Here is a 26,364-nt window from a genome sequence, read left to right on the forward strand (position 1 = left end):
CTGACTCTATACGTGTTTTCTGATGAATACAATATGGATATTAATAATTATGTAATTATTAATAGAAAGGTTTTAAAATTTGTTGGTCTTTATCCAATAAGTATCGTGAGATATGTCTTGTGTTGTGCGTGTATGATTGCTATTATTATACCACAAATAATGCAAATTTATCAAAATTGGCAAGATCTGTCTACAGTACTGGAAACGAGGTATATATTCACAATCTTTCATCATGGATACTCAAGGTGAACTGTAAATGTTATATGACAATTTAATTATGTTTTAAGAAGCATCAAAATGATTTTATATTTCATTTATTGTTTTTATAGTTCAGTATTGTTCACTATTTTACTTGCTATCTTGAAATCATTAGTTTGGGTAAACAATAGAAGAAAAATGGATTCTTTTATAGAATACATGTTAACAGATTATTGGAAGATAATGACCGCACATATTTCGAAGAAACGCAGAGATGTATGTGCAATGTGAGTGAATTTGTTTTTAAATAGCTTATTAATACATAAATGTTTATGGTTCTAAATATATCTATATATATATCATGTTACTTGCAGATACGTGGAAAAAGGATTATCATATACTAAGGGATATCTATTTTTGATTTGTAATTCTTTAATATTTTTCTTCAGTTTGCCTATAATTGAGATATTTGTCGCTGTGATTAAAGACACTAACAATAATAGTACATTAACATCAAAGCACCTTCCATTTTTAGCTTTATATCCAGAATCTTATTACAGTTTTCCGATGTATGAGGTAAGAACTTTATATTTTCAAGGATTTGCTAAAATTATTAAATATTTGTGTATATTTATATAGATTATTTATCTTTCGCAAATGGTGGCGACAAGCTTGTGTGGTCTTGTTATCCTAGGAACTGATACTTTAATTGCAACAGCATTGTTCCATACATGTGGTCATTTCAAAGTACTTCAAAAAAAGATAAAAAATATTGAAAATGAGATTGATCTCGTTAGTATTTATTTTATCACTCGATCATATCACTCATCGTGTTGCAATTATCATAAATTAATGTATTTATTATTACGTTTCTGTAAATATATTAACATAGGTTTTTATTTATAGGTACAAAATGCGTACATTGAAAAAAATATTACGCAAAGAATTAAATTGCATGTAATAGATATTATTGAACATCATTATATAATTCTTTGGTAATAATTTTAAATTCACGTAACAAACGCGCGCGCGTGCACACACGAATGTTTTGTAAAGTCGTAATAATGTTTAATAGAGAGATTAAGAATAGATTTCTAAGATCATTTTGAGACGAAAATTCTAATACCAAAATGTTGAGACTATAGTAAGTTTTAAATTATAAACATTTAAAATTAGCAAATCAGATAGCCTAAAATTCACGCGTTCAGGTGTGATACAACGTAAAGTACTAAATGCTCGAAATTTAATCAGTCTAATTCACTAACTTTAAATGCTCATAATTTAAAAATTGTTATAGTCTCGACATTTTGATATTAGAATTTTCATCTTAAAATAATCTCAAGCATTTTATTCTTAAACGTTATCTGATCATAAAATATAAAAAGTTACAATATTTCATGTAGGTTTTGTGATTATATGGAAACGATCTTTAGTCCAATGTTATTTCTACAAACATTAGCTAGCAGTCTCATAATATGTCTAGTAGGTCTTCAAATTGCGTCTACAAATATAACTGCGAGTACAATCTCCAAATCGATTAAATACATCTCATATTTAATTATGGCACTTTTTCAATTGCTGCTTTTTTGTATACCTGGTGATGCTTTAATATATGAGGTATGTAACAAAATAAAATGGGTAAATTTAATAAAAATGACCTAACAAACATATAGACAAATATATATGTATATACACATATGCTATATATATTATATCACAGAGTTCCATGATTTATAAAAGTGTGTATACAATTACTTGGTATAAATTATCAGTTTTATTTAAAACTGAGATATGTTTGCTCATGTTGCGCAGTCAAAAACCTAGTAAAATAACCGCAGGAAAATTCTATATAATGCATCTGGAGAATTTTAATGCAGTAAGAAATCAAAATTTCAAAATTGTACGACTTTATAATACATATGTACAATAAATAAATATATTAGCTTTAATATTTATAGGTATTGAGCACAGCTGCCTCTTATTTCATGTTGCTTCGAAGTTTTAGCTCAGATGGAACTACTATCAATTTATAATCGAATAAAAAAACAAATGTAATATGTAATTGAAAAATAGAATATAACAGAATATTGAAAATAGAATATATAGAATAGAATATAAAAATAGAATATAAAAAGCATAAAAATACAATACTTGAAAATTGTATTCGACGAAGCTTCGACGATACGGAATAAATATGGTTTGTACACTAGTTTATTAATATCCATACACCATAGAATCTTATGCTGTGTATAACCTTGTTTCGGCAATCGCACTTGTTATAAATATGCACCCCAACCAAAATACATTTGGCACAGATTATCTATATTTATCGCTTCTAAAATCAAATGATTGGTTTGTCCTTCAACGCTGAGATGTAATGCAATATTTTCTGCTTTTCTTCCAGGATATCGCACCAAACCTTTTAATCGTTGCTCAATATTTTTTATATGTTCTACAGCCTAAAATAAAAATAAATGAATTATTCTCATATTTTTATATCTTGTTGTATGATTTAATATAAAAAAATGTCTGTCATACTTTTTCATTTGTTTTTTCAGCTGTTTTTTCACTGGTCTGATTTTTATTCCAGCTAACGAGTGGATCGTAGACGAAAGGCGTGAGTACACTCAATAATGTACTCGATTCTTGCCGAAGTACTCTCATAGTAATTTGACAGGCACGTCGGAATGGTCCCTCAATTTTTAAAGGACCCATAGCATCTACCATATTATGAGTTAAGCGAAATGGCACTCGTTCGGGCCAGTCAAAAAGTTCGCCCTAAGAATTATAGATATATAGCGTAAGAACAATTAATTATTTAGAATAAACAATTAGTAAGATGAGAAGTAACAATTTACATGATTCCATGATGTGTATGTGTACGTATATATTTTGTGGGTATACATGTGTATAAGTGTGTGTGTGTACGCACGTGCGCGTGCGTATGTGGAAATATATCAACGAAATATATCAAGAGATTTATAATCTTAAGAAGGAAATCCATCTTTTATGAATCTCTAATATTGAATTATGAGATTTACCCTGTTAAATAAGCAATTGAAATCAACGTGTACGCAATCTCCGCATTTAGAATCAAACAATATATTTTCTCCATGGCGATCACCAAGCCCAAGTATGTATCCTACCATAGACATGACAGCAGTTGTCCTAATATATGCTGTACGAGCTTCATACCTTTTTCAAAAGTAGATAATTAACATTTATACATATTATACACACAAAATTAAGAAGGATATGTATGAGATAAATTTTAATGACATGTACCATCCATATGAATCAGGAAACGTAATGCGAAACCAATCCCCAAATACAGGAGGATGTCGTGGTAATTGCTTTTCTAGAAATATTTTCTTCTTCTTTTCTAATGGATCTTTTAATGCTAGTGAAAAAATTTAGAAATGAAACAAAATAATTTTTTTCTTTTAGATAACGTTCTTACACGTTTTTAACAATTGCATTATGACATACCACATATCATTGCTTTAATTTCTTTATTTGTAGGCGCAATCCCTCTTTCCACATAGAGATTCATAATAGTAGGTCGAAGACCTACCAGATTTGGTATCCATTCTATCAAACCACATTCTTCGTTTAATGGTACTACGCTCTACAAATCAAGAATTAATTGATAATTTATTGAAATGAAATTTAAATAAGACGTATATTACTTAGACAGTCTTACATATGTGCGTATGTAAAGCCTTCTTTGTCGTGATTCTGGATCATTTTGAAGATACTTGTTCACGATATCATTAAATTCCATCAATCTGAAATCCTTACGTAGATCGTCTTTCGGCTTACACATAAAGAGATATTCTTTGCCATCCGATCCTCTTAGCGCAATTCGTCGCGGTCGTTGAAGTGATGCCATTATTACCACGTTTTCTTCTATTTTTGTTATATGTACCCATCTCCTATATTACAAATATAACATAAAATCGCGTTATTATAAGAAAAGAAAGTGGATGTTATAAAAATAAAATACATACAATAAGAATGGATTATGATCCTCAAGCGAAGCATTCTTCGCAGGAAGATGTAATTGTCTGAATTTCGTTGTTGGCATCATAATTGGACTGAAATCTTTACTTGCGAGTAACCTTGGCAAGCTTTTTGACAAGTGAGTCACTGTAGTATTCAATGTTCCCTATTATAAAATCAAAGGAGTACATTATTCTTTCATTATGATTAATCTTATATTTCGATTGAATACCGAAACTTACATCTGGTATCGTTTTATTAGATAATTCAATTAGTCTTTCCCAAAGTTTGTGAAAATCTTTAATAAGTTTAGACATATCTGGCGTTCTCAATTGCGTATGATTTAAGATTTCTTGACATCGTTTTTGTCGCGCTGGATATGAAGACTACAAAATAAAATAAATAAAATATTGTTTTACATTTTGGTCAATTATCTAAGAAATAAAAAAAGAAATATATATGTGTATTAATAAAATATATTAGAGTAATGTTTGACTTAAGTCTATAACGGTAGATCAATAATCAATAATTTGCGGTGTCGAGTTTAAATTCGCCCTTTACATATTTGAGAATAAGTGAGGAATCACTTAGAAGAATTTCTTAGATATAAAGAACACTTTGATCTCATCCGTTTTTGTAACAAAACTATTAACAACAACAACAAGAATAAAAACATACATTAAAAACTGATGCCATCATCCATAAACAATGTTGTGGATATGCTGAAATTAATTTCACCAGAATTGCGCATAAAGTATTTTGCACCTGTGGAGATGGATGACAAATTCTTGACACAAGTTGACTAAAAGCAGTTAGCCACATAAACGTCGGTAATCTATGATGATAAACCTCTGAAAATTGATTGATTTGCGTTCTTTGTTTAATGGCATAAATAAATTTTCATAAATTGATCTTTCAATTTCATTGAAATAAATACCCATAATTTGTGTCATTTTTAATAGACGATCCTGACGAAATTTGACAATGTCTGGTGGATCGGAAGTAATTGTAGCGCGAGAAGCGTTATCCAACCAGATGGTCAACATCTTGGGCATTGAATGATGAATGTACTTGCAGCCATATTGAAGCGACTTTCCATAAAAATTCATCATGTGTATTTGCAAATCTCTTAAAAAGATTAATGGTAAATATTATTATAGAAAATCAATTATATTGTGATGATATTAAGTTGTATGAGATTAAATTGTATAAGCCTACCGTTTATTTCGATCCTTATCATCTTCAGACATTCTCCCAACAATGGTATCATAATATTCAGCACATGCTACCCAACTTTTTTCCCATTTTTTCCATACTTCGATCGCCTCTTTATAGTTATTGATACAACTGTCTGTATCAACATTGAGAGTTTCGTCGTTGTATTTTGCAAACAGAAGTTTTGCCTGAAAAAAGTGTAACTATGAAACAACTATGAAGATTATTTTTATAAATTTTATTTTTCAGTGTTACGCACCTTTGCACAGTGTCTTCTTTCTTCACTACAATCGTCTGAGGGTAATTGTTTATAATAATGCGCTGGTTTAAAACAATTTAAGAAACAACGATTTAAAGTAGTAAAGGCATCTTCTTGACAACCTTTCTGCCAATACAATTGAGCTTGTTCTATGTACAATGATTGTGGAGGACATGAATCGCTAGCCGATAAAATATGCATGTATGCTTGTTGTTGCAAGCCAGCCCTGAAACAATCATTCATTTAACACAACAGTCCTTTCAGAAATTATCAGAAATGTGAAAAAAAATATCGTACGTACTTTCTAGCAATTTTTGCGCTCTTCAACCAGATTTTGCCAATTTCTTGTTTAAGCATTAAGTTTTCTGTGTTTTGAGTTTTTTGTTGTAATTGTACAGCTAAATCCAAGGTAGCTCTGCGCATGCTCAGGACAAATTCTACACCGCGAGATGCTTTCAATAGTTGTCCACGTTTCTCCCATTCTTCTAGTATTAGTGAAAGGCCTTCTACATTGTTCAGCATCATCGAAGTTGCTTTATCAAATTCATTTAATATATGTAATCTGAAAAATGCAATAACAAATACATTTTATAATTTGCAAAAAATATAAATTACTAATTTACTCACTTCATAATATATGAATAGCTCTGTTGATAAGCTCCCGGTCGAGAAGCATCTTCTAATAATGAGACTAAATTCTTTTTTAAGGAGAGCAGATCTGGTTTAATCCCTTTTATGAGATCATCTAATAGTACATGCTTTATATTCTTTTGCGAGGTTTCCTCGAATCGAGAGAAATGAGCGAGTCTCCAAAAAAGCTCGCGTTCAGTAATGAGAGGCTCCAATTCTGGCCTATCGTATCAAGAAAATATTTCAATTCACAAATAATTTATTTAAAGTTATATTTTATTTGTATTATAACAGTATTACCTAGTACTTAACAGACCCTCGGTAATATATTTGGCAGTGAATGGTTGATCTAGACCAAGGTAACACTGGATCATACCTTGTAAATATGTATGTTTTAGGTCTTCTTTTTGCGCGAGCCTCTCGTAGCACGTAGCTGCGTCCTAATCGAATTTATATGTATTCACGTGTATCATATGAATTCATAAGTATTTGAGATGTATTTTGATGAGGTAAGATTATGTGATTTTGAAATAAAATTAATTTATCTAACAATACCTGCAGCTGCCCATTGACTTCATGAGCTAAAACTAATTGTTGCAAGGTAGGAGACTGATTCTGAGTTGCCAAAATGCCAGATACTCCATCAGGTTCATCGAGTTGCGCGTAAATTTTCTGCAATAGACACTCCATATTATGAAACAGAGAAATGTATCGTGCCATATTAAAAGAATGTTACGTACCGCGAGTAAACCACCTTCCGTTAATTCTGACAAACCTTTATGACTAGATGCCATATGTTGTTCTAAATACATTAGAGCTCGATGATATTCCCGTGATTGATAACAACCTTCTGCCACTACGAGACTGTCTAACCTAGCACAGAATTCTAGAAATCGGTAACAAAACAATCAATCATATTTATATAATTCATGTACACAGTATATAATATATATTTTTAATACAAACTTTTTACTGCTTCGTATCTATCATCTTGAAATAATCTTCGTTCTCTAAGCCACCTTTGCAAATGATCCAATATACAAAAAACTACCTATTCCAATTATACAATAATTTTATTAAAAGTACTAAAAATTTTAATGTTAAATAAAATAAAGTAAAACTGAGATTGATATTCTGGAAAAACAATTGATTTATAATTTTTGTAATTCTGATCATCATCCCATAAGTTTTATATACTAAAACGCTGATTTAAAGTTTTTTTTTTTTTTTTTTTCAGAAATCTATATCTTCATGTGCATTAAATAAAATTATTAAAAAATTTATGTCGACCTGCGAGCAGCGCGTACGTCTGGTTTCTTCCGAGATCCTCTTTTCATCGGTCTTTTCACTCTGTTCATATCGGAGCGGTCGATGACGCAAAAGTTCTAAATCCAATACGGATTTTTGTCTAACATTAATTACAGCTAACATTTCTTCTCTGAGCTTAAGATGTTCTTCTTCTCCATTATTTGCGATTATGTACGCTGGTAAATAAAAGCAACATGTATATGTATATTAAAATAATTATTCGTACATATTTGAATAAAAATATCAATATACTTCAGCTTACACACGATATACGGTAAACAAAATATTAATGTTTTCATATCCCGCTTGAAGGCCAATTTGCATGCTTGTAACACATTATTGAGCGTTGTGTCACGTACAGCGCTAGACATGCTGCAAAGCCAATTATAAGCCCAGCTTTCAACTGTAGAACCTGCTTCAGAACTACAAATTTTTTCATTATCAGTTGCCGATAAATATAAGGTAACAGTAGCTCAAACTTCATATAAATCATACCCGTAAATAGGATGTGGAAATTCATTGTCGTCGCTAACAGTCGCTATCTTGTAATGCGATGTCAAAAAAGGGATAATAATTTGTTGCGTTGTGGCTGATAAATTTTTCCATAATTTACTATTTCGACCTTGTGGAGAAATGTCGTATGCTTTTAATATCTCCTGAAAAATGTCGATTACGTTTGATAAACAGAGTGTAATTTGTTTTTCATATGCAAATACATACGTATTTATTTACGTACGTATGTATGATGGGTGTACAAGGTTACCTGTATAGCAAGTGAAAAACAATCCATACTTTGGCTATTCTTCTGCATTTGAAAAGCCCGCACGTGTTCGGAAAGTAATGCACACGCAAACTCTTCATTCATATCTGATATAAAATTACTATCCTCTGTAATATAAAGAACATTTTAAATTTAAAAAAAGTTTAAAAATAAAAACATAATAAATGATATTATAATAAAAATATAGAGACAAGATACCTCTAGAAATAATTCTTCGTGGAAGAAGACTCGGTTCGATAGCTCCTAATTCTCCGAGACATTCTCCATAACATAATCGGATAGATTCATCTTTATCTTGACATCCGATCAGCAGAGTATCTAGTAGCTTTAAAATATATAAATATGAATATGATTACAGCAGATAGTATACACGATGCATTTATATATCTAATAAACGTACTTCAACGATCAATGGATGTACATCAGTTTCGCTTAATATCATTTTGTTAAGCTCACTACGATGCTCCTTCAGAAACGTTTGCAAATGTTTTAGAGCTCTGATTCGCACTTCATCAGTTTCATGAGTAATCCGTTTCAACCATAATTTTAAATTAGCATTAAATCCCTCGGGTCTAAAATCAGAGATTCTTTTATGATATACATTCGAAGAAACATAAGTTAAATATATGTTAAATATACCATTTACCTAGCTTGTAAAATATGTGCCTTAACTATATTAGTTATGTGAGTGGGAACTTTCATATCGTCTATAAAAAATAATTCTGAAATGTGACTGTTATGACTCTCATTATTTTGAACAATCAGAAATTCCAGCATACTATTGACTTTTTCTGGATATATTTTTTGCAATGGTATTAATGACACGCATATTGTTGGAAATAATGGTCCTAGATCTTCAATAGCTATACTAAAAGCAGAATTTTGAAAATTATTATTTCAAATCATAATTAGTATGTTGTTATATTATGTGTATATATTAACTTAATATTTATTACGACATACTTATGAATAAATGCATCCCATGCATCACAGACCAAATGTGAGAAACCTGGTCTTTTAAACCCAAGCGAAGTTCGTAATGTGCCTAAAATTTTGTATCTAAGTGGCGTTAAATAAGCAGCACCCATGTATTGAATTAAAACGACTAATGAAGCAAGGACGGATTGCTGTGTATATTCATCTGACTTAGGACCAAGCTTTATATCAAAATTCACCAATATGCCATGTAATCGCAGATTTAAATAAGACACCTGTGTATGTATATTATATTTGTAATTGTTATATGTATTAGTTATAATTCCTTTATTATTAATTAAAATACTTACAACTTGTTCATGTGTACCAAACTTTCCTCTTTGATTAGTATCATATTCTGAGATGATTTCTAAGAAACCTATTATTTTTTCGGGTGATTTGTAAAAATGTAACATAAGTTCTTCAAAAATTCCCTGCAAGATTATATGTATATATATATATATATATATGGTGTGTGTCGCGTGGTGCGTGTATACATACACACATATACATATTTTTATCATATTGTAAAATAAAAGTTAAGATAATTTAATAATACAAAACAACGTTATTTACCATAAAAGATTGTTTTGTAAGAACTGCAAGACTAGTTTCTGTTATTCTTGTTACAAGTTTTAAACATTCTGTACTTATTCGAAGAGACGTATCTAAGAATGCATGACTGCATATATACTAAAAAGAAGGATAACAATATGTAAATTAAATTATATATTAAATTAATTCAATTGAATTATTAAATATATTAATTTTATATACCGGGAAATATTCTTGAAGCATTTGCTTTATATCCATGCGTATCAATTCGGCTATGTCATATAAGAGCGCATTTGCTTTTGGCATTTCAACGATAATAGTAATCAGAAAGCAAACTGCATAATGACCATCCTTGTATAATAATTGACGTGAACCTTCATAACCTATACATTTAGCAACACGATGTACTGTAGTTGCCATATTATATGAAAAATTTATATAGTTACTAACGGCACGTTTCATTATAAGCTGTAACAATATATATTTTAGATATATTATAATGCAAAGAATTGTTGTAATTTATAAATAATAATTTATAGAATAATTACTTTTAAGAAATCCTTTCGATATCGAATATACAAAGTCTTTGGAGATACATTTAAAAAGTCAGCAACATCCCGATATGCAGTTATAGCGGATGCTACTGCTGTATGTGATGAATGTGGATGTGTTATTGTGATTAAAAATACATTCAAAATCCTTCTTTCCGTTATATGTAATGGAACGCTGAAATTGTTACATTAATTGTTAATTAATAAAAAAAAAAGCAATGAAGTATTTGCGCAAATTACAATTCATATTTATACTAAATATTCTTCATATTTTACCATACAAAGTTCTTTGCAGTGTTGAGTAATGTATCATGTAAGGAATGATTAGAGATATTTAATGCAGTTATAAGAGTGTTGGCTATAACATCAATTACTAAATCAACATATTCGTCCAAATCATTTGGCATGATATCCGACAAACATTCACCATTGCTCTTCAGCATAATGATCTTATTACTTAACAGTTGTCCAATTACCGATGCAAGATTCGATCGAATCTCAGTATTTTCATCGTATATATAAGGAAGCCACTTTTTTGTTATCTCATTCGAGTTGAATGATTTTATATGATTTGAAAAAAAAAGAATATTTTTGGAAATATGTAATCGTACGGAAATATTTGTCGAAGAAAATAGTTTAAAATATATATCAAAAATATGGTCGTAGACCTCTGGTAGATAATGTACATTGGAATCGTCATTTTTTTTTCTATTTTTTGTACAACATTCGCAATATATACTCCATTTTTTGTTTAACGATCCACTAAAAATAAATATTATTAATTATTTCATAATTTCACAAATAATAACTATAAATCTTAACAAAATACTTTATAATTTTTCCTTTTCCTGATGAAACACAAGTTATCTGGCCCAAGATATTTGCAAGAGCTTCATGTATTTCCACTTTCGTCGAAGATAAAGCGGTATTTAAAACATATTGACAAACATCTTCCAATTTTATGTTTGTATCTTTCAATAGTAATACGCTGTGTCTATATGTTTTAATATATTTTATGATTAATAAGTACATATTATTTAAAATGCATGAAAAAAAATATAAACATACTTACAACACTGCTGTAACAGCTATTTGTATGTTACTATTTAATATACACATGCGTAATAATTTTAATCTTTCCTTGCCATTGCCATATGTGCATAAAGTTTCAAGACATTTCGACATTGTTTCAACGTTGAGAGATTTTGCTCTTTGTACCATTTTTTGACTGATATCCATGGATCCTTTGAAATCTTGAGTAAATGGCAATGCTAATATCAATTGCAATAAAACTTTATTCGATTCATTGTGAGCCATTATACTCATTAATATTTGAAAAATAATCTCTTCATTTTGACAACTCTCAGAATTTAAGTTTAGCATAAGAATCCTTAGTATGACATTTAAGTCGTTATCATATAATTTTACATGAATTTCCTCTTTTTCTAACCATAATTGCAATAAAGATGACCCTTTAACAATATATAATACTTGTGTAAATTTTTCAGCTTCCATAAGACTCATCAATTCTTTTCTTAATAAATTCCATGGTTCGCTGATTTCTGTAGCAAGAATAGTTTTATTTGCCATAACAGCTCGTTGAATATCAATAAAAACAAAGTACATAAGAATCTCGATAACAGTCTAAAATAAAAACAAATTATTAAATATAGAAATAATAGTATAATTATAAAATGAAAATAAAGTATTAAAACATTATAAAATATATATGCAATGATCACAAACTGGACAATGTACGAAGTAAGCCAAGAGTTTCTTAGCTTCTACAGTCGTACAGGACCGTGGCTCTACAATTAGATATTGTTCAATTTTATAACATGCTGATTCTTCCAATTTTTTTACTGTTTCACTATTGACATCATATACTGAAAAAAGAGAGAATATCATTTTTTAAAGGAAAATATGTATAAACAGAATTAAAATAAAGAACATACTCACAAATGTATTCGGCAGATATAAAATCAATAACTTGAAAACACAAATCTGTGATATTAAGGGAAATGGGTGATAATTGTATTAAATGTATCAATGTTTTTACAAATTGGAGCAGTTTATATGCTGGTAACGTCTCCAAATTGATCCAAGATGGGAGATTCTTCACTATTTCTAGACTATACATAATTATGATTGTACATTCCTAAAAATATTCAAATATAATGTCTTGAGATACAAATTTTTTTTTTAGTTTTCACTTACATGATCAGTGATAATACACTTTTCCATAATTTCTACAAGCAGCTGTAATGCTTCAATCTTTAAGTTTGGAGAAGAATTGACTAGGATTGTTATAATTCTGTTCCATAATTTGGTTTTATCCCAAACTGAAGCACCAGTTTTCATAATTATCTATCAATACAAACATTATTATTGAAAATCAACAAATGTCATGAAAATCTGAAAAACTGAATCTGAAAAAATACCTTTAATAAAGATTCTTGAATTGATGGCACATCTGATGATTTAATCTTCGCAGGAAATGGTGTTAGATCTAAATTCTGTATAATATCCTTTTCTGTACAAAACTTTGAAAGAATTATTTCTTCTGCAGCATCTTTGTAAAATTCTGATATCTCTATAGAGACAATATAAATGATTTAATTGAGATGATTTTGAACGATTTATAAATTTGATTATCAGTATATGTATATAAATATATATATATATATATTATATACAATTTTTTTTTACTTTACATTAATTTATATTTTGACCAATTATTAATTTATTACATACCATCGAGTATACTTAAATATTCTAAAGTAATAGTCTCAAACATTGTCATGTGATGCCTTGACAATATTCTGAGCATACAAGCTTGTACTTCAATACTGTTTGAAAGTATCACATTACTTGATGGTTTACAGATCAAATAAAACATTGTGCCAAATAACCAAGTTGTAAATGCTAAAAATATATATAATTAATAATATTAATAATATGTTATAAAATAATAAAATATAATATATATATAAAATAAAATATTTAAATTATATCACTTTGATATTAATACCTGCATATTGTTGCTGCAGATCAATGTCTGTTACAGCATTACTGAATGGTGGGATTAGTACAGTAGTTAATGTAGAAGATCTTTTTAATAAAGATTCCAAAAGAGAACATAGCATTTGCTCCGTTGGAGGATTCTCCAGATCAGAAAATATTGCTATTATTGGACTATTGATATACTTCCATACTGAGTGTGCTACAGTTATCCTGTAATAAAAAATTAGTTATTAAAATACATTTGTATTATCTTGTCTCAATTCTTGTGATAAAAACATGTAAAATAATTATTTAATCTTTAATTGGTAAGTTTAAAATATATGATATTTTACTGTTACATAAAATTTTGAGAAGAACATTATTTACAAGTACAATTGTTAAAAATAAAATATTATTATGATTCATAGATTTTTTATATTTCAATTATGTTGAATATAGATATGAATTGTTACGTCTCTCGATATGATTATTAGTATATTCTTAAGTTTATACTTACGTGCTACTGTTTTGAGGAGCCGAATTATCATTCACTTCCGTTACTACATCCATCATGATTGATTATGATCATGTATAAATTGTAAATAAGCAAAATAAACACGTGTGTACATATATGTTCAATCCGGCATTAGGCTGGTATTACATTTGTCGTACGACAAATTTTTCAAGCGTCTTGATTGATTGCAGGATAGAAAGTTTCTAGAGACTCGAAAATTTCTCTACTTTGCAGCCAATCAATACGTCTAACAAATTTATCGTACGACACATGTAACAGCACCCTTAGGCTGCATTCCTATGGATGATACCCGTTTGACCATGTCCCAATTGACCACTAACCACTTACAGCGCTTGAACAGTGGAAAAATTCTAGGCGCCGGCCCCTGTGAGTGGCTAGTGATCAATCGGGTGTCATCCCATTCCTATACATAATATACATGTTTTTAATATCATAGATTTTATATTCTGATGCATCTTTCCTTAGATAGATAGATAGATAGATACAGAGAGAGAGAGAGAGAGAGAGAGAGAGAGAGAGAGAGAGAGAGAGAGAGAATAGATGATTATATCTTCCATCTTTCTTTTTAACAAATATACAAATATACAAAGTGCATGCCGGAAATAACGTACAAAATACGTACACCCTCCCCAAGAAACGTGTACTAATTTGTCCTTTTTTAACATTTAATAGACAACAAAGTTAAAATGATACGTTTGCGCTTGCGCAGTAGTTTCATTCAAATAGAACTCTCACTACTCTTTCGCTTCATTAACTCAGTCCTTCGATTTTAGTCACAAGGCGCATCAGATATACATATAAAATCTATGTTTAACTATGTTATACATATATTTGATGTTAGAGAAAAAAAAATTTAGTTGTGCGAATTTTCTAAATTTATATCTTCCCTCCTTTTCTCTCCGATGTCTATCTCCCCTCCCTCGCCATCTCTTTCCAATTACAGAAAAATGTAGCGCGGCACAACCGTAAAGACCTTGCGGTTTGTGCCGCGATTGCATTGTAGGTATAAAACTTGAAAATCTGAGGTATACGAGTGGCCGGATTGTAATCTCGTAATATCATGAATTTGTATCTTTCCGCAAATATTTCTAAACAACATTGCTCTTCGCGCAGGATAATATTATTTGCACGTTTTTTCTTAGCAAAATAGGTTCCAATTCGCCACGACTCGCTAATAGCAGTGCTCGAGGATGACTTCGTTCGGTCGCGGTCGCGGATGGTCCGCTCATAGCCAAGATCAGAATCTGCGTAGACCGAGTGGCGTGCTCGGTACCAATAAAATCGTGAGAGATATAATGGACAAGATAGTTTCATGCGACGAGAATGAATGTTTATCGTCGCAATTAATGAATGAGATCGTAGACTTGTTGATCGTCGCATATAAAGAGGAAAATCTGAGGTATTACAATTTAATGTTTGCCTTTTGAAGAGAAAGAGGAGAAAAAGGAGAAAATATATAACGATTGTTTACACAATATTTTTCTAGCGCATCATGTATTTCAGGCACGTATGCAATTCTATCTGGAAGCGGGCCATGTATCAGCATACCACAAGGATAGCAATGATATTCAGTAACAATAAGATCGCTTTGTTGGAATGTGGTACCACCAATTTACGAGGCAACTTCTTACGTTTCTTACAGGAAAATTACATGTGTAAGTGATAGTTGGAAGGTGATTGTCCTTTAAAGATGTCTGTCTTTGATATCTCCTATATCTAAATCATTTTGTCTTTTAGCTAAAGAAATATATAGAGAGAATAAAGAGACATTTGCCAATAATGTCTTGCTTCATGCAGAGGTTTATTATCATATGAGAATGAGCAATGGAAGTAGATTGGAGATATTAGCTGAACCATTGATTCAATACATGAAAGATCTGTTACAAGATAATCCCCAGGATACTACTTATTTTATCATGATACAGGTAAGATTTTAGATGTATACCAAAATAGAGAAGTTTAAATATAAAAGTAAAATAACAAAGCTGATATATATGTAAAAGTATAATGATTACGGAAAAAATTTGTTTTTAGATTCTTAGATCTGGCAAGGATCTTAACATGGCATGTCCAGAGGAATTAGAAAATCTAATAATGACAATTAGACAATTGATAGTAAAGGAAAACTTTCACAATCCTGAAAACAATGCAGCATTATTATTAATTGTAGAGTTAGCCAATAATGGCTATGAAATTAAGGATACACAAGTGCAACATTTCTATCTCTCTAATATCAAGTCTATTTCCTTTGAACATCCGTTTTCTCACGAAGAATTAAAGGTGATTGCGACGAAAATTGAAAATGGTAATGGCTTGATAAATCATTTGAAGTTAGATACAAGATATATGAATAACACTTCCGCTACCATCATAGATAATTCTCGATTGTAATTCATCATTGCTGCGAAGAGTATATCTGTTACTCGGCAGGGATATGTGTATTATGATTTTCTACAAATCTGCCATATTAGAGTGATATTTTTTTTAAATTAATTTTTTTTTAATTAATGCAGCATAACGCACAGCATGGTGCACAAGTGATGATCATTGTCGGAGAAAATGTCAAGGATAGAAAAGAATAATTATCTAAGCCAGATGCAAAAGAAGAGGAAAGAGAAATCATGTGATAGAAATCTAAACTTATTTGGAAGGTTTGACGGGAATTAGTGCGTCAGAAGTTTTACGTAAATCTCGTTTTATGATAACTTCGTTATTTATTTTGCACATTTGTGATTTTTGATTATGAGATTACTGATAATTCTGATACAATACATAATAAATGATTCTTTAGATTCTAGAGAACCTATTATTTATATTTTATACAAATAGGTTATATATTTATATTTTTAACAAATAGATTTTCTATTTTGTGTATACCTATACGATGTACAATTCTTCCTATAAATAAATATTTTGTATTATTTTTAAATTTGTCTTTGACATCTGAATGATAGCTCTTGTGTGGTGGTAGCGAAAGTGGAAAGATATTTAGGATGTGTTGTGAGCAACTTTCTGATGTTCTAGATAATCAATTATCGGAAGTTGATAACATTCAACGAATTGTAAAAGAAAAAATGAAAAATGATACGTCCGAATATAGTAGTTATTCGAAAAATTCTAACGTTCCGAGAGCGATACGTGGTTCGGGCGCATTAGATAAATCAAAGAAAGGAATGAATATTAACGCAAAATCAAATTCATTAAGGACAACAAGAGAAAGAAACAAGAATTGGGGTCATGACGATAGGTTTCACGAGCATTATGAATAATTATGATCTTTGCAAAAGGTGAATATTTATCAATTTAGCTTTAGTAGCGTGTGATATTTAACAAATCAGCTTATACTTTGACTAAACTTTAAAATATGTAATGTGACAAAAATAAAATTTCTTCTATTCCAGTTATTATCAACTATGGTGCAGAGAATAAATATAGTTGTAAAAGAGATTTTTCCAGAAAGATCATGGATTTATATATATGTATACACGACATATATATGTCATAATTACAATCAAAGAAGAAAATCATTGGATCCTTTTTTTTTCGATAGAATGTGTAAAAAGAATAATCTCATTTTTCTATTTTATCATTAAGAAATCATGGAATGTAATGTGTCTTGTTATCACCTGTTTTTACCTCAGGTAAAATTTTCAGATAATACATTTTATGAGATCAATCTTGTCAAAGGACAACTTGTAATAGAAAATGATAAGCTTTATAAATAAGCTGGGGTTTAGGAACAATGTACTCTATATTGTTAGATACTTAACGGTATTGTCTCTGTTTAAAATATCAAGACAATCAATAATCACAAAAATCTTATCTTTCTTTTATTTTTCTTATTTTAATAATAAATGTAAAAAGGACAAATGTAACTCGAAATTTTATGATTGCGGAAATTTTAATTCTTTCTCTTTACATTATTATATTCAATCGCCAATCGAGTATTAATCACTCGGAATAGTGTATTCCTCCTGATCTGTATATATACTCGTATATTAAAATAAAATTCGCAATCATTTGCATAATTAAATAATGTAAACCAAAATAATGTAAAACAGAGTGCTATATGATATCATGTATTACATATACAAATATATAAAGTAAATTACAATTCTATTATCTTTAACTTATTATATTCGACTTTTCTTGAAATCATTCTCGGATTCTATAGCTGTTCCTTTTGCCAAAAATTATAAAATTATAAAATTATTGCCGAAAGTTCTCCTTTGTTTCATTAATTAATAAGTTATAACCATATATCTGCGAAATGCATTATGCATTATATATTATGTAACCAAAAATCAAGAACTAAGTTACAGCTATAACTGTCAAATTAATAATATATAGAAATAATATATAGAGATATGATTTTGAATTTCTCTTCAGTAAAAAGGATAGTTTTCGATATATGTAATTACAAGTTTATTCTATTAACTGTCAATGTTTTAAAAAAAATATGCAATTAAACGTTTGCAATTAATGACAAATATTTCTATTTATATTTGGCAAGAATTTTTATTGTGTATTTTCTCGCTTCTCACACATCGAAAGTCAAGATGAGCGTATATAAAAAAAATATTGTCGGATTTTCGTGTTTACAACACATTTCAGGGGGTCGATCATGTAACTTTTCCTCTAGGGCGGAAACGTGAAAAATAAAAAGTTTCACGTGAATTTACCATCATGTACGATTTTGCGGGATCATGTAACTCTCTCAAACGTGAAAATGTGAAATTTTTCACGTGAACTTTTTCGCTATGTACCTTGGTGGCGGAAAGGCGGAAATCTAGGAATTAATAAATATGCTTCGGAATTAGAGAAGATTAGGGCTGCGTTAGGATTAAGTGTACGTAGTACATATACAATTGATTATTAAAAGATATATAATACTATACCAATAAAATAATTTTCATTAGCTATAAAACCTATGAAACTATGTTTCATGATTTCATTTTCCACGCATCCAAGCTACATACATAATTGCTGTACGTGAAAAATTTCACGTGAAATGTCAAGGTGTGAAAAATGAAAAGTAAAAAGTGAAAAATGAAAAGTGAAAAATTTCACGTAAAGCTACATGATTGATCCCCAGAATCAAATCTATGTCAGACGGATTGATTTTTGATCAAATTTACGGCCAATTTGCCGATCTCTTGTGGAAAGTTTATTTTACTGGCTACTCAGATGTTAAAAAGAAAAGGAGATAAAAATACAGGACAAAAATTACGAAAGGTTCACTTACAAAATAAAATCTTGCAAGTGAATATTGAATTTCTCTTGATTTCAAACTAGGCTTGCAGTGTGAATAGCAAAGATGACACATGCGCCGAGATCCTTCCCTTCTCTTCTCGTCTAGGGAACACCACTGCGAGTGCGAGGTCTTATCTCCGCGGGCTACATGCCAGCAACCTGACTAAGCGACGTCAACAGAGACGCAAATTCAAACAGCCGGAAAGCGGAAAGTCGCGACGGCCGATCGTGTCACGCTGAGGTTTTCTCGGGTAAGTGCCGGCTGATTCGCGTAGCCATCGGTAAACCGACGACACGTTGTGTTTTCGCGTGCCGCGCGCTCCACCACATTCGACATAATGCGCGTCGTCGAATTAATCCCGCGAGAGCGCATCACGCGGGCGAGCGCGCATCGACACCGATCCTGGTCGATGTTTCGGCGACTAGTCACGTTGAATTAATCCCGTGGTTATCTCGCGGTTAGGGATGTGCGCACGTAGAATGTCACACGCGCGCCCTGTCTCACGATCCACGAGTCCGCGAGAATCTTTGATCCAGGTTAATCTCGGTTTAATCCCCCGCGATGAAGACGCAGTACGAGCAACCGACACTCGCTGTGCTTAACGCGGATGCCCAATGGGAGAAACGTCCTCGAGAACGTCGTCACCGCGAGAACGCCGAAAGCGAGAAGCGAGAGAAGAGTTCCCGTAAGAATTGAAAGAACGAGCCGGTTTGCGAGTTTGCTAGTACTATTCTCACTATTTTCTCATTCACTTACATACCTCTCCCGTTATACACAACTCGCTCATACACAACTCGTGCGTGCAACATAGAATCGTACGTATGTATTTACATACAGTCGTCTGATGTTTCATCGATGTGAATTTTATTATTAATGTGTGTGAGTGTGACATTTTCAGCGCGCGGGGATACCGTCTAACGTAGGCACGTGAAACAGGTGTTTGTTTTATCAATGAGACAGACCTGACATGTCTTACACTGAACTGGAACATGGTTACCAAGTAAATTCTCTCGTAGCTGTTCGAATATAATTTTCCTGTTTCACATTCGATCGGATAATTCTAACGAGACTTTGTTCACAGGGTCTGAGGAATGCGAATAGACCGATGTTTTACATAGGAGACATAAATACAGTGCAACCGTCTGTCATTCCTTCAATCTATCATTCATCGAAGAGAGTAAGTTCGCTATTATTGCTTTATCGCTGCCGAAGCCCGGCTGCAAGCGTCTCTTGGTATCACACGAAGCACAGTTTGAAATCTATTCTTCAGAATCTTAACTTTAGAGCACGCGCTATGTGCGCGTGAAATTTTTATGAACGTAAAATAAGTGTTTCCTTTTGCCCTTTTCCCCTTTTTATATGAATAATGCGAATGATACGAGTGATCGTTTCTCGATCGTGTATTTGGTTGTTAGATTGATGTACAAAATTGGTCTGTATCTGATAAGAAATCACAGAAATAGAGAAGTAACATAATGCGGCTGAGCTACACACGTGATTGGTTGTTCAAGAAGTTGTTCAGTCACCGACTGGAGGACAATGTGTTGCTTTATTTCTATCGTTTCGTCTTGCGTTTATGTCATAAAAATGACGAGTGTGCACATGTAGAACATCTGTTAATTAAAAAGAAATATACATTTGATCGGAGGTTAGAATATATATATATATATATATATATATATATATATATATATATATATATATATATTAGGGATGTGCTTTTGCGACGTACGTTGCCATTTCTTTCATATATTTAAAAATACACGCGATTCTATATCCTTGTTTATAATACAGTGAATTATTGTCTTGACTCCGGTAGATAGGCAAACAGTTATGTACAACAGTCATGACGTTATAAAAGGTTGCTAAGTAAATTTGAACACTCTTGCTGATCATTAGGGCCTAGAAGTGAGATTATGTAATATCGACTTTTAAAGAAACAAAACAGTCGGTGTAACAGTACACATCTTTATGTAATGGAGTATACAAATGCGATTAGTAGAAGAGTATAATAAATTCTGTGTTTTCTGATGATGTTTGACCAAGCAGGGATCTATCTCATTATAAGACACGTTATTCGAGCACGAATGGTACACACATGATATGATACTTAGTGTTGAATTTTTTTAATGATGCATGCACAACAGTGCAGATTAATCATTCCCTTTATTTGTGTAGAAATACATTTGCTAACATTCATCGTCGGCCAACTGTAACTGATGCTAATATTGACTGACTATTGTAAACTGCTTCCGACTGTGCTTGATAATTCCGACGATCGTCTGCGAGTTCTATTTTTATTCAGAATGTATTTAATACTCGTTACTTTAACACTATTGAGCACGATTTAAGTAGCGCGCGTGTCACTAGACTCTTAATTATTTTGCTATACACATTTCACGCTATACTATAAACTTGTGTCGTCTTGAAGATGCACGAGCGTGCTATCAAGAGAATATCTGTGAATTTTAAATTACAGTGATAATATTCAAATGATGTATATAAGAATCTGATAATCCTTTTATCTTTCTAACATGATATGTAGTTTACATTATTGAGTGAGGAGTTTACATTATTGATGTTGGAATACTATGAAATCATTGCTTATTATCAGAAGACATCAGAATTATGGAGTTTTGAATATTCTTGAAAATTCGTAACAATGATTTTTACTTTCAAGGTAAAAGCGTGTATGTTGCTGCGTACATCTGTATGTACAAAAGGTTAACTATATATAATCTAAAAGATTCTTAAGATTAACCTACAGTATTAAGTAGTTTATTATTGCATTTTGTATCAAGAAAGCTGTAATATTTTGTCATGTATTTTATAATTATTGTAGAAATAATAATCATAATTATGATAAAAAAGAAACACAAGATATTTATATGATTATACTTTAAATATTTAAAAGTAGTGATAAAGATATATATTCTTTTCAGCTGTGCGTAACACTGCTATTTATTAGTTTTCTGAGATTACTTATCAGATATCTCTAATTGTATAAAAATATGCCATCATAATACTTTGTCATTCGTTAAAGTTGTTCTACATGAAAATGAAAATAGATTCTATTATGTTTCATTAATTAGCATAATCTCTCTTTCCTTCCTTTTTTATATTAATCTTACTTTATATTAATCTTTATATTAATCTTTTCTGGATCTTTTATTACAATGATTAACAAACGCTCATGCTTCGATTTGCTTGTTGCTGCATGACTGGTATTGCATTTTCATCATTGATCTGGATTGTAATGAAATAGTAATAGTAAAGCAGAATAAACAAAATTAAACGAAAATATATAAACGCACAGACGAACTCAAAAGCCTCGTATTGAATCATGAATTTAAAGATTGCGTAATTTTTCACCTTCGAATGTACATATTTCACGCTTTGTTGCTTGATACATATTACCTTTCTATGTAGGCAATAACATATGCGATCAACGTATAACTTACTTATCAAAGATCAAACTAAAGAGTAATGAGTAATCTTACAAGAGTTCGCGATGAAAGTTGTCCTGCTGACGACAAGCCTAGATTTCTATCCTGCCTAAAGGCATACTGGGTGAGCACTATTTAGTTTGAAGATTTTTTATAATCTTCATCACTGCTTGTTATATAGCGGAGTTTAGAAGTCACGTTTTCTAGAAGTTGCATTTAAAAAAATCAGGCTGTGATGTTTCTTCCACGTCTGAGCTATCACTGATTTTTCAAAAGAAAACCATATGTGTGTGGTAGTGAATTTGTTTTTATATTCTACGTATAAATTTTATTATATTTATATTCAAGCGCTTATTAATTATTTTCTATTGTGTATATCATCAGGATATGATTCGTATATATGGCATTATCCCTTTGAGTAGTTGTCACTTATGACTTGCTTCACTTTCTAGCCTGAATTATCGGAAGGCACTCAAAATGATGCTTATATGGGCGGAAGCGATGTGGAAGGAGAGGGAAAGCAAGTTCTGGTTGGGATATGCGCAATGGCGAAGAAATCGCAGAGTAAACCGATGAAAGAGATTTTGACGAGGCTCGAGGAATTCGAGTATATAAAAATCGTTGTTTTTCCAGAAGAAGTGATATTAAAGGTAATACATATATTTATGTGAGAAAAGTTTATACTCTACAAAGTTTACATCTTTTCTACTTGTGCTTATGTCTATATATATATATATAGGAACCTGTAGAAAATTGGCCTATAGTCGACTGCTTAATAAGTTTCCATAGTAAAGGTTTCCCCCTTGATAAAGCTATCAATTACGCGAATTTACGTAAACCATTTATCATTAATCATCTGCCGATGCAATATGATATCCAGGTATAATATGAATCTTTAATATTACCGAATATTAAATTTTCAATAGTATATACATTTTTGTATATACTATATATTAACATAAATGACAATTGTCGTAGGATCGAAGAAGAGTTTATGCCATACTGGAGAGTGAAGGAATCGAAATTCCACGATACGCTGTTCTTGATAGAGATTCGCCAGATCCGAAACGTGAGTTGTAACATTTGTTTGCATTGTTCATAAATTCGTAAGTTCTTAATTCGCAATTTAGATTAAAAGTCGAATAACTGTGACGCAATTCAATGAGCTTAGAACAGTCGTGCATCTTATGCGCAGCTTATACGTATTATTTAATTTTTGTATAGAACATACCGTACAGAGAACATACAATGTTTCAGAGCACGAATTGGTGGAGTCGGAGGATCATGTGGAGGTGAACGGTATTACTTTCAACAAACCATTTGTGGAAAAACCAGTATCTGCCGAAGATCATAATATCTATATTTATTATCCCACTTCTGCCGGTGGAGGAAGTCAGAGATTATTTAGAAAAGTACATATGACATTTCTCATACGGGATTTATGACGCTCTAGCGTCCTTGTTTTTTTTTCTAAATTAAAAAAGAGGATATTTATAATATATTCATATTTGTTTGATGTACAGATAGGTAGTCGTAGTAGCGTATATTCTCCAGAATCTCGCGTTCGCAAGAGTGGTTCTTATATCTATGAAGATTTTATGCCTACCGATGGCACTGACGTTAAAGTTTACACTGTGGGACCTGATTACGCTCACGCGGAGGCGAGGAAAAGTCCTGCTCTTGACGGCAAAGTCGAACGAGACTCGGAGGGTAAAGAAATTCGCTATCCGGTGATACTGAACAACGCCGAGAAACTTATTAGCAGAAAAGTATGTTTGGCCTTCAAGCAAACGGTGTGCGGCTTCGATTTATTGAGGTATATGTGTGCGTGCGTATGTGTGTGTGTGTGTGTGTGTGTGTGTGTGTGTGTGTATGTGTGTGATATATATATATATATATATATATATATATCTATATATATCTATATATATATATCTTTTGTATATTCGTATATGATATAACCAGTATAATTATTAAAAAATTAAGTATATCTTCCTATTTTTAAATCTTTATTATAAACGATAATAATTTAACTGTAGTAAACAATTTTTTTCTTTTCTACAATCATTAAAATTATTTTTACATCAATCAGTAAAATTATTTGGGATATATCTTTGTGATATATATTATTAGAAACATAGCATGTGTCATATGCCGACATAGTACAATGGTACGTAGTTATCAATGTTACTTTAGAGTACATATCGCATTACATATTCAATAACTTCAACTTTTGTTGCAACGTTAGCTCGAATCGACTCAGTTGGGAAACAGTGTCAACACGGGCGAGTCGAATATATCTCGGGTTGTAATCTGCTTATGTAAGCGGTCGAAATCAATTACAATTAATAACACAGCAACATAATTTTGGTTCCAGAGCAAACGGCCAGTCATTTGTGTGTGACGTAAATGGATTTAGTTTTGTAAAGAACTCGAATAAGTATTACGATGACTGTGCCAAGATTTTGGGGAATATGATACTCAGGGAACTGGCTCCCACGTTACATATTCCGTGGAGCGTTCCCTTTCAATTGGATGATCCACCTATTGTGCCAACTACATTCGGCAAAATGTTAGTCTAACCACAAGTGATAATTAAATTACATGAAATTATATTATTCTCAAGATTGAAGTATGATTCTTAAGAAATGATTGTTATTAATTATTAAACTGTAAATTTTAATATCAATCTAGGATGGAGTTGCGTTGTGTCGTAGCGGTTATCAGACATGGTGATAGAACCCCAAAGCAGAAAATGAAAGTAGAAGTGCGTCATCCAAAGTGAGTAAATAAGATTCATCATCCATTTCTTTTATCCATAAACATTAAATATAAATTAAATTATAACATCTCATAGATTTTTCGAGATATTTGCAAAGTACGATGGTTATAAGCACGGCCATGTGAAATTAAAGCGTCCTAAGCAGTTACAAGAGATACTCGACACAGCACGTAGTCTACTAGCAGAAATACAGCATCGTGCGGCGGGACCAGAGTTGGAAGAAAAACAAGGGAAATTGGAGCAGCTCAAGAGTGTTTTGGAAATGTATGTAGCAATAAGCAAAATTGTTTAGTAATCCTTAAATTTATCACATATTGTTAACATTAAACAGTTGAAAAAAAGAGCAATATAAATTTATAATAAGATCCTTGACTTTATAGGTACGGACATTTCTCTGGCATAAATCGTAAAGTCCAATTGAAGTATCAACCGCGAGGTCGGCCGCGGGGAAGTTCTTCCGACGACGGTAGTGATCTTAGTATGCTTCGTTTACATATATTCATATGAATAAATATAATGTATATAATATGTGTGTGCACGCGCGCGCGTGATGTGTAATATATCTATAGATATATTTTAGAAAGTTGTGTATATATAAAGAAATGCGCATACCTCCTTATCTTTTCTCTTTCAGATCGATTGGGAGAACCGTCTCTGGTCTTAATATTGAAATGGGGCGGAGAACTGACGCCGGCCGGACGTATTCAGGCAGAAGAATTGGGACGAATATTCCGCTGCATGTACCCCGGTGGTCAAGGTAGACACCTTAGTGGTTCGTATCTTATGTTCATATGCTTGCCATGCTCGCTTTTAAGTTTCTACACGTCGGAGATCGTTTCTACAATAATTTCCTTCTGTTAGTTAAACCTG

At 31.4% G+C, this 26,364-nt stretch overlaps 3 protein-coding genes and 1 pseudogene across 29 annotated transcripts in view; 3 read left to right on the plus strand and 1 right to left on the minus strand.

Moving 5' to 3' along the window:
* On the plus strand, window positions 1–2,203 carry LOC105429224 (odorant receptor 13a-like; annotated as a pseudogene).
* LOC105429047 (serine/threonine-protein kinase ATR) lies at window positions 1,869–19,397 on the minus strand. 3 transcript variants are annotated; one of them, XM_089071919.1, is made up of 40 exons: window positions 19,258–19,397; window positions 13,506–13,708; window positions 13,229–13,399; window positions 12,916–13,067; window positions 12,692–12,841; window positions 12,434–12,632; window positions 12,221–12,360; window positions 11,547–12,118; window positions 11,304–11,468; window positions 10,751–11,236; window positions 10,472–10,649; window positions 10,146–10,391; window positions 9,945–10,061; window positions 9,680–9,802; window positions 9,357–9,604; window positions 9,040–9,261; window positions 8,794–8,965; window positions 8,592–8,718; window positions 8,376–8,500; window positions 8,108–8,268; window positions 7,875–8,035; window positions 7,595–7,788; window positions 7,271–7,355; window positions 7,045–7,190; window positions 6,860–6,976; window positions 6,605–6,744; window positions 6,302–6,526; window positions 5,976–6,236; window positions 5,675–5,900; window positions 5,419–5,603; window positions 5,138–5,328; window positions 4,879–5,051; window positions 4,443–4,586; window positions 4,209–4,366; window positions 3,902–4,133; window positions 3,688–3,826; window positions 3,484–3,598; window positions 3,240–3,393; window positions 2,737–2,976; window positions 1,869–2,657 (listed from the first exon to the last, which is right to left on the minus strand). In XM_089071919.1, the coding sequence occupies exons 2-40, from the start codon at window positions 13,618–13,620 to the stop codon at window positions 2,475–2,477; spliced, it is 7,338 nt and encodes a 2,445-aa protein (XP_088928045.1). In that variant the 5' UTR covers window positions 13,621–13,708; window positions 19,258–19,397; the 3' UTR covers window positions 1,869–2,474. The 3 variants fall into 3 exon arrangements, with proteins under 3 accessions (XP_088928045.1, XP_011640056.3, XP_088928046.1); XM_011641754.3 differs by lacking the exon at window positions 19,258–19,397 and adding an exon at window positions 13,995–14,434; XM_089071920.1 differs by lacking the exons at window positions 1,869–2,657; window positions 2,737–2,976; window positions 3,240–3,393; ... (3 more) ...; window positions 4,209–4,366; window positions 19,258–19,397 and adding an exon at window positions 13,995–14,467 and having other exon boundaries at window positions 4,494–4,634.
* On the plus strand, window positions 14,855–18,126 carry LOC105429057 (uncharacterized). Of its 7 annotated transcripts, none has more exons than XM_011641784.3 (7): window positions 14,855–15,080; window positions 15,155–15,411; window positions 15,516–15,667; window positions 15,750–15,937; window positions 16,047–16,317; window positions 17,037–17,299; window positions 17,414–18,126. In XM_011641784.3, exons 2-6 carry the CDS (start codon window positions 15,203–15,205, stop codon window positions 17,279–17,281), a joined length of 1,065 nt encoding a protein of 354 aa, XP_011640086.1. In that variant the 5' UTR covers window positions 14,855–15,080; window positions 15,155–15,202; the 3' UTR covers window positions 17,282–17,299; window positions 17,414–18,126. The 7 variants fall into 7 exon arrangements, with proteins under 7 accessions (XP_011640086.1, XP_011640077.1, XP_011640100.1 ...); XM_011641775.3 differs by having other exon boundaries at window positions 14,855–15,064; XM_011641798.3 differs by having other exon boundaries at window positions 14,855–15,037.
* l(1)G0196 (inositol hexakisphosphate and diphosphoinositol-pentakisphosphate kinase) overlaps window positions 19,375–26,364 on the plus strand; it is a 19,273-nt gene continuing 12,283 nt past the window's right edge. For 8 of the 19 annotated variants that reach the window (XM_025218713.2, XM_089071926.1, XM_089071933.1 and 5 more), the window contains exons 1-13: window positions 19,375–19,516; window positions 20,165–20,266; window positions 20,348–20,443; window positions 23,165–23,362; window positions 23,452–23,592; window positions 23,691–23,781; window positions 23,970–24,124; window positions 24,236–24,528; window positions 25,090–25,284; window positions 25,407–25,493; window positions 25,570–25,758; window positions 25,875–25,972; window positions 26,129–26,266. In XM_025218713.2, the coding sequence (XP_025074498.2) occupies window positions 20,234–20,266; window positions 20,348–20,443; window positions 23,165–23,362; window positions 23,452–23,592; window positions 23,691–23,781; window positions 23,970–24,124; window positions 24,236–24,528; window positions 25,090–25,284; window positions 25,407–25,493; window positions 25,570–25,758; window positions 25,875–25,972; window positions 26,129–26,266 (1,714 nt within the window). In that variant the 5' untranslated portion in view covers window positions 19,375–19,516; window positions 20,165–20,233. Of the gene's footprint in view, window positions 19,517–19,546; window positions 20,086–20,164; window positions 20,267–20,347; window positions 20,444–22,695; window positions 22,837–23,164; window positions 23,363–23,451; window positions 23,593–23,690; window positions 23,782–23,969; window positions 24,125–24,235; window positions 24,529–25,089; window positions 25,285–25,406; window positions 25,494–25,569; window positions 25,759–25,874; window positions 25,973–26,128; window positions 26,267–26,364 lie in introns of those variants that run through there. The other 11 variants (XM_089071923.1, XM_089071927.1, XM_089071924.1 and 8 more) reach the window with 9 other exon arrangements.

Source organism: Pogonomyrmex barbatus, unplaced genomic scaffold, assembly GCF_055798465.1.
Source record: "Pogonomyrmex barbatus isolate J1 unplaced genomic scaffold, ASM5579846v1 scaffold12, whole genome shotgun sequence".
Classification (NCBI taxonomy): Eukaryota; Metazoa; Arthropoda; class Insecta; order Hymenoptera; family Formicidae; genus Pogonomyrmex; species Pogonomyrmex barbatus.